The sequence below is a fragment of the Rhyacophila brunnea genome, unplaced genomic scaffold, assembly GCF_057557595.1.
Source record: "Rhyacophila brunnea isolate RB1 unplaced genomic scaffold, BYU_Rbru_1.0 scaffold_23, whole genome shotgun sequence".
In the NCBI taxonomy this organism is placed as follows: Eukaryota; Metazoa; Arthropoda; class Insecta; order Trichoptera; family Rhyacophilidae; genus Rhyacophila; species Rhyacophila brunnea.
Window position 1 is genome coordinate 8,683,653 of NW_028232893.1, and position 11,635 is coordinate 8,695,287.

At 37.1% G+C, this 11,635-nt stretch overlaps 1 protein-coding gene across 2 annotated transcripts in view; it reads right to left on the reverse strand.

Annotated features, from left to right (window-relative positions):
* The window catches only part of PhKgamma (phosphorylase kinase gamma), a 46,864-nt gene extending 36,233 nt beyond the window's left edge, over nt 1–10,631 (reverse strand). The window contains exons 1-2 of one of the 2 annotated variants that reach the window (XM_085950128.1): nt 10,218–10,631; nt 854–1,032 (exon numbers count right to left, since the gene is read on the reverse strand). In XM_085950128.1, coding sequence (XP_085806254.1) covers nt 854–1,032; nt 10,218–10,309 — 271 coding nt within the window. In that variant the 5' untranslated portion in view covers nt 10,310–10,631. The remainder of the gene's footprint in view (nt 1–853; nt 1,033–10,217) is intronic. The other variant, XM_085950129.1, reaches the window with a different exon arrangement.
* Between the last annotated feature and the right edge of the window lie 1,004 nt (nt 10,632–11,635).

Here is an 11,635-nt window from a genome sequence, read left to right on the forward strand (position 1 = left end):
CAGCTTTAGATACTTGAAAGCGCATAGCCAAGGTTGTCTATAGTCAGGTCGCGGCACTAAATGACGAATTGCAATGATAGTGCTATACTTAGTTGTTGCGTAACTTCAAATGCAATGTGATCATCTGTTCACAGTAAGTGAAGATTTGCGATCATATTAATTAACGTATTGCCATTTTTATCAATACGTTTTCAAAACAGTTTACCAAAGTATAAGCAATGACTAGCAGTACAATGGAAATTCAGTTTTGTGCTGTAGCCTGAATATAGTGGTCCTTGTGCATAGAAAAGACTGCTCCTCATCTGATTGGGATTGGTCGGAGCGGCATTCAACTCAATGCAGAATGTCTGGGACCCAAAGTTGTATTCGGTTAAAATCAAATCCCGCCTGTTAATGCTTGCAGTGGTGTTTTAGGGTAGCAAGTCTTGATACAGTAGGAAGACTCAAAGAAATATGCCAAGCTTTGAGAATGTATGCTTGCAACAGATAGTGGGTGTACAGTATGACTGCTGCGAGGAGATATTTGAGAGGATAATACAGCCTCTCATCACATCTGAGAAGAAGATGTGACAACTACAGATAGTTTATCTAGTCTGCCCTTTCCAACGTTCTGGACGACTGCTAATAACGTACACAGGTTTTATACGGCGGAGTTACAAAATATTGGCATGACCTGAGAAGACGTCAGAAGACTGGCAAACGATATGGATTCTTAAAGGTGCTGCATAGTCTCTATATGCTACACCTAAGAAGCGGCCGTGGACAAAGAATCAAGAAGACTATTATTTAATAGAAGTATAAGTGTGGCTTTGTATGACTGTCGGTAAGATATAAATGTAGAAGGTGGACTCACTGATATAAGGGTGTGCCATGACAAGCCTCAAGATGGCTACCTCTTGCTTGGTGGCGTCCCGCATGGTGTGGCACTCCACCGAGTCGAGCGCCTCGCTGCTGCTTAGGTCTATGATCTTCGCCGCGTACTCCCGCCCTGTCTCTTTCTCCACGCATCTTCTTACCGTGGAGCTTATTCCTCTACAAAAAGAAAAAAAAACTGTAATTATAAAGTGAGACTGATAATAGAACAGTGAGCATGGAGTCTCATTTCGCTGTAAAGAATATAATATCGTTACTTGCAGGCGTACATGAAAAGAGAAAGATCTTCACAGATGTCAAATATCTTGCAATAACAACGAAACTTGGATGAATTTAAGAGCTGAAGAATAAAGGGATACAAGTGCACTGGTGACTAACTGGCGTATGCGTAGAACAGCAAACTACATTCAAGCAAATTTGCATGCATAAACCTAAACAGAGTCTGTTGAATAGTGACGTCACATCTCTGACGTAATACGCGTCATGCTGAGACTAATGTTACCAATTTTTAAATTTTGATTCCCCGATAATTAATTTAAAATATTGAAATTGTGAATTGGTGTAAAAATGTGCAAACGGTACCATATAAATTTAATAATTATAAATGAATAATTATCATGTACTTTAAATAATTTATTAGTTATGACATCATATTTATTTTATACTTCTAACAATATAAATATTTATTTAGGAATCGAGTGGCCACCCTTTTGTCTCGCAGCTAACTTCATTTATGTTATGAGATGACGTTTATTGACTGCGAGAATTTCGTCCTAATGTACCATACAGAGATGAAAAAGGATATAATTATTATCATATACGAATCAGCCTATGACTTATCTTACCAGTGTGTTTAAGATTTTAATCTTGTTTATTACAGTTTAGGTGATATTTTGAAACTATGCAGACTGCTTCCAATTGCATATAGGTATAATATCTTAAATAAAGCAGTAACTACCTAGTAGGCTCATATTATTATGTAGTACCTATTTTATCGTAATGTTACGTAAATCCAGGGGAAATACTGCATTTTTTATGATGTCTTTAGTGAGTAATCGAACCACGGGAGCATTGTATCTAGACTATGGATTAAAGTTCATGATGTGTTTTCTAAACGGCACAATTACTGTTTAAAGTTCGCAAATGCTCTACCGAATCAACAAAATTGATGGGTTCTCAATTATAATTATATGTCATCATCATCATCATCATCAGCCTGAATCTATCCACTGCTGGATGAAGGCCTCTTCAAGTTGCTTCCACTTCTCTCGGTCCTGTGCATTGCGTTGCCACGTACTTCCGCAGAACTTTATCATTTCATCGATCCAGCGGCCTCTAGGTCTACCTTGTGGACGTTTTGTACTTCTTGGATACCACTGGATGACTAGATTTGTCCAACGATTGTCTCTTCTTCGAGCTATGTGTACAGCCCATCTCCATTTAAGGCTTTTAATAAACTCTATTACATCGCAAACCCTTGTCTGCTTCCTTATCCACTCATTCCTCTTTTTGTCCTTTCGCGTTATGCCCAGCATGCACCTCTCCATACCACGTTGTGCTACTCTAAGTTTCTGGATCTCTCTTTTACTTAGGGTCCATGTTTCACACGCATATGTCATCACGGGAAGCACACACTGGTTGAACACTTTGCGCTTTAGGCACAGTGGAAGGTCACTTTTGAAGACATTATTCAGGCGGCCAAAAGCACTCCAGCCTAGCTTTACTCTGCGAACAATTTCATCAAATATACATCCATCTATAGATACTTGTTGTCCCAGATAGATGTAGCTTTTCACCTGTTCGAGCTGAGTGCCATTGATGAGGATCTCTTTTTGGCCTGCAAAGCAGTTGAACATGACTTTTGTCTTTGTTATATTTATTTTCAAACCTACTTTGTTGCTTACTTCAGCGAGTTCCTGCATTCTGCTTTGGAGGTCTTCTGAGTCTTGCGAGAAAATTACTATGTCATCGGCAAAGCGCAGATGACTCAGGTATTCTCCATTTATGGGGATCCCTTTGTCATTCCAGTCAAGTTGCCTGAATAAGTCTTCAAGGGTAGCTGTAAATAGTTTAGGTGAGATTGTATCACCTTGTCGGACTCCTTTGCTGATAGGAAATCTGCGCGATGGTTTATGGAGATTTACAGATGCTGTTGCGCTACTGTATATATTATTGAAAATATTTATATAGCGTCCAGGGATTCCTTGTTTTCTGAGTGCGTCGAGTATTGAACATTTTTTTATCGAATCAAACGCCTTCTCATAGTCTATAAAACCCATGCATAGTGGCAGTTTGTATTCTTGGTACCGCTCTATGATTTCTCTGACGACTTGGATATGGTCCATAGTGCTGTATCCTCCTCTAAATCCGGCTTGTTCTCTCGGTTGGTTCTCGTCTAGTACATTTTGCAGACGGTTTGAGAGAATTTTTGTGAACGTCTTGTAGAGAATAGGGAGTAGACTTATTGGACGATAATTTGCTAGGTTTTCTCTGTCACCTTTTTTGTGAAGAATGACAATGCTGGCATTTTTCCATACCTCTGGGACATCCTCTTTGCATATGCAGGCTGTGAACAATTGTGCAAGTACTTCATTTGCTTCCTTTCCTGCTTTTTTGAGGATATCTATCGTTAAACCGTCTTCCCCGGGGGCTTTCCCACTTTTCATGTAATTTAAAGCATGGGTTACTTCCCAGGATGTAATTTCGGGAGTATGGTCTTCCGAATTTCCATTTCTCTGAAGATCTAAGTCTATAGTCGTATTGTCAGTGTCATCACTGTAGAGATCGCTGTAGAACTCTTCAACTCGGCTTAACAAGTGTTCCCAATTTCTGACGATAGAACCATCTTTTGCTTTTAGTGCTGTGATTTGACGTTTTCCTATCGACAAGCATTGCTTGTTTTTGTTTAAACTTCTGCCTGCTTTCACAATTGCTTGTATGAGGCTTACATTGAATTTACGAAGGTCTTCTCTAATCTTCCTTCGGAGGGTTTTTCAAAGTGATGAAAACTCCATATCGTTTTGTGCCTGTCTATCGCTCTTGGTTTTCCTTCTCTGCTCCATAAGATTCAATGTTGCCTTCGAAAGCTTGGTGGAAGGTGTAACTTCTGAGCTTTTTACGCCTGTTTTTTCTGCACATTGTAGAATAATATTTGTTATATCCTCCGCGTTAGATAGGGAAACGGTTTCGTTCTCATCTAAGAAAGCGGATAGTGCATTTTTGAGTTCATTTTGGAATTCAGTATTGTTCTGCAGGTATACGCGAGCATTTGACTTCTTCTGCAGTTTGGATCTTTCTGATTTGACGTTCAATCTTATCTTACATCTCACCATCCGGTGATCACTGCCGGTGTTAAACTGATTGATCACCTTACAGTTTAAAAATGTATATTTTCTGTCAGTGAGGATGTAATCGATTTCGCTGGTCCTTCCTGTCGGGCTTCTCCACGTCCATTTACGTGTAGGTTTATGTTGAAAAAAGGAATTCATGATGTGAAGATTGTTGGTTTCAGCAAACTCCACAAGCATGTCCCCTCTACCATCCCTTGAGCCATGTCCGAAATGTCCGACCGCTACGTCATCTCTTTGGTATGATCCAATACGTGCATTGAAATCTCCCATTATGATGTTGAAGTGGCATTTACTTTTATTTTTCAAGGATGTTATTTCCTCGTAAAACTCTTCCACTTTTTCATCAGGATAGCTCTGTGTCGGAGCATATACTTGCAAAATCTGAATCCGGTACCTAGCATTGATTTTAAGTATCACGCTTGCGACCCTGTCAGAAATGCAGTTGAACTCGACTATGCGGTCCCTCCAGGCTTTGTTGACAACAAATCCAACACCGCTCGTGCGTCCTTCATCGGTTCCTTTGGAGTACAGCACATGTCCGCTTTGTAAAGTAATAATACTCTCACCTTTACGCCTTACTTCGCTGAGTCCGACAACATCCCAGTGGATATTCCGGAGCTCTTCTTGAAACTCTACAAGTTTGGCATCGCTGGACAATGTTCTTGCGTTATATGTAGCAATGGTCATCTGTTGGCAGCCTTTTCCGGGTCTCCGGGGATTGTTAGCACCCTCTGCCTTCCTTCGCTGATCGCTGCCGTGATCAGTATCAGGTTGGCCTCCGGAGAATGAGGGCCGGGTTCTAGAAGTTTTTGTTTTCATATGAAGGTTTTGGACATAACACACCACGCTGTCCAGACGGGTTGGTGTGTGGTTTTTCTGTCCGGGTGATCCTTCCCGTAGCCAAAGGTCTCTCGTTTTAAGGCGCCAGAGTTTCGCCTTGCACCCTTCTCTATTAGCTACAGATATTATGTTGCGTTATACAGCACATTATCTGCATTGCCCGGGGGACGCCACGCGGAGGCTAGAGATAGGATTTGCTGACTTTCTTGGACAGTGGCGTCTCAACATTTTTTAGAAGTATACCTATTGGCATCAGTATACATCATTGAGGCCATATATTATAGTATAATGACAATAATGCTAACCAACAAAAAACTTGTAATGAATTCATTTTTGGCGACTCTTTGTATATGTATATAAGTATGCTCCTGTCATGTATCAGACTGACAGGAGGTGGACGGCCGCCATGTTTCATTTTCGTGCGCATTCCTGTTCACATCTCATTTTTTATAGCTTTCTTATTCGGCCGATAAACCACTGACTGCGTTGAGCGTGCTTCAAAACTGTATGAATACAGCTGTAAGATAATTAAATCAACTTCAAAATCATATTGTTAATTCTACACAACTGTTTTTAACATTCTGTAAGTAATCCTTCTGTAAAATAATATTACATGTGGATGTTAATATAATTGTAAACATTTTTATTACAATTGTCGGTTAAAAGATAATAAAATATACTTCATAGGTAGGTAATCAATTAAAATAATCAGATACTATACATAGTAGAGATGGTGGCACTTTGCCTTTGGGTGTATTAAGCCTCAATGACATTGACCTACTTTACAAGCTGCTTGTTGGCGAAGAAGCGGGCGAGTCAGCTAGTGCGATTATGATGATGACACACAAAACTTTTCACTCGCTCGGAAGCCAACAAGCTAGCGAGTTGAAACCGTCATTTTTGGTACTATTTTGACAGGACGTATTGAGTAGTTCGTTTTTTTACCGGAAGGTCGCTCTACTGCGCAGACGCAGTAGGCCCACACGCCAGCGTGTAGCGTTTAAAGTTGACCGGCTTTCAACTTTTCTCGGTAGATTGTTTACAATCTGCTTGTTAGCTTGTTCGATGATGACACTGGGTGAGTTTACAAGCAGATTGTACAGTAGCTCATTGTCATTGAGGCTTTATGCGTCAATTACATTGAGCTATTTTACGACCTGCTTGTTGGCGAATTTACGATCTGCCTGTAAAGTCGCCCAGTGTCATCATTGAACAAGATTGTAAACAATCTACTGAGAAAAATTGAAAGCCGGTCAACTTTACACGCTACACGCCGGCGTGTGGGCCTACTGCGTCTGCGCAGTAGCAACCTCCCGGTAAAAAAACTAACTACGTTCTGTCAAAATAGTTGCTGGCTTATGGCTTCTCAGCGAATGGAAAGTTTTCTGTGTCATCATCACAATTGCAGTAGCTGAATCACCCGCTTTTATTATTATTATTCCATGTCCGATCCTAATAGGATCATATGGGCCTCCACGGAGTGGAGGTTTGTATTAACAGATTTTATTTTTACGAGAAATGGATGTCAGCCACTTGCTCAACCTATTAGGACCATACTCTGACTCATGCACAAATTGAAAAACAATATGTGAACTTGCCAGACCCAGGATTCGAACCTGGGACGCTCGACACTATAGACCGGCGCTTAATCCACGCGGTCATCGGGGGCTTTTAAATTCGCCAACAAACAGCTCGTAAAGTAGCTCAATGTCATTGAGGCTTTAGTAATTGCTCAGTCCACGGCTTTTTATAATTTAATTTTCCTTTGAATAGTAATCAGGACAAAACCTAATTTACAGAATATAAATTAGAATTTGATTTACACAAATTGGTTACCTTGAATCCTCTACTCAATTACAACACAATTACATTGCTAAACTGCATCAAAGGGGCTCTTATTCCTACTATCTGTGCAGTACCTACCTACTGCATGAAATTTGACAACATATTTCAGACTCAATCTATGCTGCGTATGTACTAATATATAGATAGATATACAACTAGCAAAAATAAAACCCAATTTTACATTTACAAAATACCATATAAGTTTCAGTTTCGTTTTTATTTTAAATATTCAGTAGGTAACAGGAATTTTTTACGATGCAACAGGAGTAATACATATTATAATGTAATAAATGTGAATAATAAATACAATTACAAGGAATTTTTTCATTGTCTTCATTTGATTGATTGATTATAAATACATATTCACTTCTTTTTTCCCTTCTTTGCTTTACGCCCCTTACGCTTGGGTTTCTTTATCGCGGGTCCAGTTCCTGATGCGGCTGGTCCAGCCTTTCCTTTCTTACCTTTCTTCCTTTTTCCACCTTTCTTTGCCTGGATGATATGTTTTTCTATCTTTCTCATCGCTTGATTTTCCTCGGCTCTGGCTTCTACTGGAGCCTCATTCGGCATATTTTTCCGGTTATTCACATCGCGAAGCTCGCGTTCCACCATTGTATTTGACATAGTTATATTTTATTTAGTTTGTAATAAATTCTCGTTGTATATTATAAATGACAATTAATTTTTATTCAGCCTACTGTTTCGTGATCAAGAGTTGATTAAATTATACCACACTTTTGTTTTCTTTTCCTAGCTGATTCTTTTGTTTTTTCATTCCAGAAACAAAATATTTTTTTAAAAAATGGAATCAAAACATATTTAAATTATGACAACATTTAGGTTGGTAGGTAGGTAAAGAATAAAATTAAATAAACACTATTTAAATTATCACAACAGACCGGTGGCGAAGGGTGGAGGTAGGCTGTTAAGATCCACCATAAATAGTGCATACTAAACTTTGTCAGTCATATGTATTTTTTTTCATTGAAATAAGACTACAATTTACAGATGGCGTTGGTTAGTTGTTAAATTCAATTAAGCCCTACCTAAACCGAACCATAATAGTTTAGTTGTGCTATGGGCGATCCAAAAAAAAGTGTACAGTTTTTTCAGTCATACTTATTTGTTTCAATTGAATGAAGAATACATATTATTATTACAGATGGTGTTGATTTGTTTTTTTGATTCATTAAGCCCTGCCACTCCAAACCATAATCAATAAATAATATTGTTCTAACTATAAAATAGGTAAGACCTAAAATTATGTAAGGTTTAATGGCATAGTTTTAGATATTTTATAAATAAACTAATATTTTTTGATTATTATTTAATATGTCTTGGATTAGGTAGGGTTTAATTGAATTTTGAAGTCTGTTGCTTTGTTTATGTTATCTATATACATATTTTTTGGTGTTTTGCGTGATTGATTATTCATCATATAATGTATTGCTTTTGGCTGTCCGCATAAAATGGACAAGGGACCTTCCACATGTAATTTATAGCTGAATGTTTGTTTTGACATCGCAATGTGAGATGTGTGAAATGTCAAATTGAAGTAAGATTTAATTAAAGACTGTCAAATCACAAGAACACATTCGCGGACACGACGTCTATAAATGTCGTATTCTGTGCGATGTGATATGACAGGACGTCCATTGGCGTCCTCTATTGTGGAACGGAATACGACATGACGTTTATAGAAGTCTTATTTTGGATTAAAACAATATGTTCCCTGTCTACTTGTGTCAAAGTGCGAACATATTTTCATTAGATAATGTCGTATCTTAATACCCCGTCTACACGTGCATGGATGTACTGTGCACAGTAAGATGGGGAAACATGTATTATCCTGCAGTTGGCAAAATTGTGTGCATAAATCACACAAGATTGGAAGATTCCAAATTGTGATGATTTATTGCGCGCAAGTAAGATTATTTTAGATCTGCGCCTGTGCAGTAGAGATAGGGGCGAACATGCCGGTAAAAAAATGAACTACTCATTTTGAGCTCCGATTTTCAATACGATCTGTCAGATAGTAGTATAAAATGACAACATCGCGCCTCGCTTACTCATGAAGAATGAGATTGGAGAAACAGTCGGTACTTTTACGTGTAAACAGTTATTGTCATGACAGTTTAAAATAAGCCCAATTGCCGACAGTAATTCCATGCATGTATACAGGCGCTATAAGACTTCATTTCTATACATGTATTTAAATCGAAAAGTTAGAAAAAGTAGGTTTCTAAATCGATGTTTTTTAAATTTGAAAAAAAAGATATAACGATATAATAAATTCCAATTTCCGTTTAGCGTTTTCCTAGTTAATAGATTTACGTACATTTTTATCGTAATTTTGATAATACAATCGTCATTCATTGTTGCCACCCGATTCAAATGTACCGAATTTGACACGTATTTTTGGAATACGGAACTCCATGATAACTTATAATTATTTATTTTATTTTTCTCATTAATTTTGAATATATACCTATTTACCGGTTAATAAAATTTTCTAGCTATTTTTCGATAACAACTTTACCTAGAGACATCTCCTTAATACGATAATTTCAATGTGTCATATCGCTAACATGTGTCTGCGAATGTGTTAATTAAGATATGTAGGTATTCAAGACTTATTAATGTAATTACCTAATTGGGTGAATCTGAAATTATAGTGGAATGTCATATTAGAAGTGTGAAGTTTGCTTCAAATAAATATTCAGTGCAAAGTCACTTGCAGCTAACTTAATCAGTAGACTGGAGGTGCTTCAATTTCATATAGGTATATGGGCTCCATCTCTATAGGTTTTGTTTAACATACTGGCATATAGTTTTTATACAACTTTCGAGCATAAGCGATTTATTTTTAATGACGTACGACACAAAACAATATCATGTCATGTCATGACCTACCGTAATTCGATCGTCGATTCTAATCAAGTGTAAACAAACAGGATTTTTTACGAGAATCCATATTGGCATGTTAAAAACGAACCATGTCGAAAGACATACGCACGAATCGTAATGTGCACTTATTTATTTATTACTATGACTCTACCATAGTCAAACGTATCCATTAGGACAGTCGTCACTGAACGAGATAATAATACTTCAAAATCGAAAATATTTTGAGGTTAGAAAATTGAAATCGATATGTCAAGGACTTTATTCATCAAGCTAGGAAAATAAGATAACACACCACAATATTATAACATTCGCCTCGTAATAGCGTAATTATTCCAGAGCTTACAGAAATTCTGGCATCGATGTCAGATATTATTAGATAATTTGACAAATTAAAAAACCCACCTTCCTATTATTTCTTTCGGTTCATACTTGGCGTAGAACTCTTTCGCCGCATCCTTGTCAGGCAAATTATCATCGTCCTCTTCCTTTGCCATTGTGGCCACGGTAAGTTGTTTATTTCAAAATCACAACAATAAAAAAATAATATACCACTGACTGTCTTCAATGTCGAAAGGTTATTTTAGAACACACACCGAAAGACAGCTCTACAAATTAAACAGATTAAGAAAATACACTGATCATTTTTAATTTACTAATAAAATCGTATAAACCCTTTGTTCCTATTAATTTTGTTGAAATGCACTGTCAATATTTTATTGTAATTCAGACGTCCGCGAATTTTTTCTTCCGCAAATTTGTGCATTTCAAAATTAGAATGAAGTTAGCAGCAATACAAAATTGCGCCCAAGGACAACCACATGCAGCCAACTATCTTTTGTATGCTTCAGATGGTATTACCGAATTGTCATATAAAACCTCCATAATCGAAAAATGAAATAAAAATGACCGAAATTATTTTATTTATCTCACTAATGATAATAAAAGTATTTATTTTATAGAAAAATATATCATAAACCAATGAAACATCTTAAAAATTGTATAGGTAGATAATTACAACTATGTAATATCGTCTTCAGTCCCTATATTATTTTTGTTTGATTGATCTACAGTATTGAATAGATCTCCTTAAGAGAAGAAATAGTAAAGTTGTTAATTAATATTCGCTCAACCTATCGAGTAGTCTATCCATTGGATCCAAAGACAGGGAGCCAAAATAATGACGTACATAACAATATATAATCTGGAGTTCTACCGACTCTTTCAAGAAGAATTTTTGTCCACATCAAGTTAATTTAGAAAACTCCGATGGTCGATAACAATAATTAAGATTAATTTTTATTAAGGTAGGTAGTCTTTAAATAATCGCCTAGTAAGGAGTCTTCGCCATTGCTATAGCAGCCGGTGCAGAGATCTGGAGAACTCACACTTCTTGTTTAGGGTGGAGGCAGTTCTTAGAGGAGGCTAGAACTAACCCTGGATGATGATGAGACAGGAGAAAATATGCAGATGGATTAAATAAAACAAGTTGGTGTGTTTGGCAACAGCAAAGTTATTTTATTGTAGAGCAAATTTGATGATCATGAAAACAGTACGTTCTTAGTTCCATTAAATTAATTACACATTCATTGCAAACCTTTTCCTAAAGAACATGTTGAAAAGACAATAATATTGTCATCACTGAAATGCACAAACCCCTCACCATATTACGTTCTATAATGTTGTAAAAATATAATATTTTTTAAAACATTGTTTCTTATCACCTCGCTTATGCCGTGTTCTCATCTGGAGATTTTTGTCATTCAACTGTCTATTCAGTGTTAAAATTGAACGGGAGATAATATTATGTTCCCACGTACGGA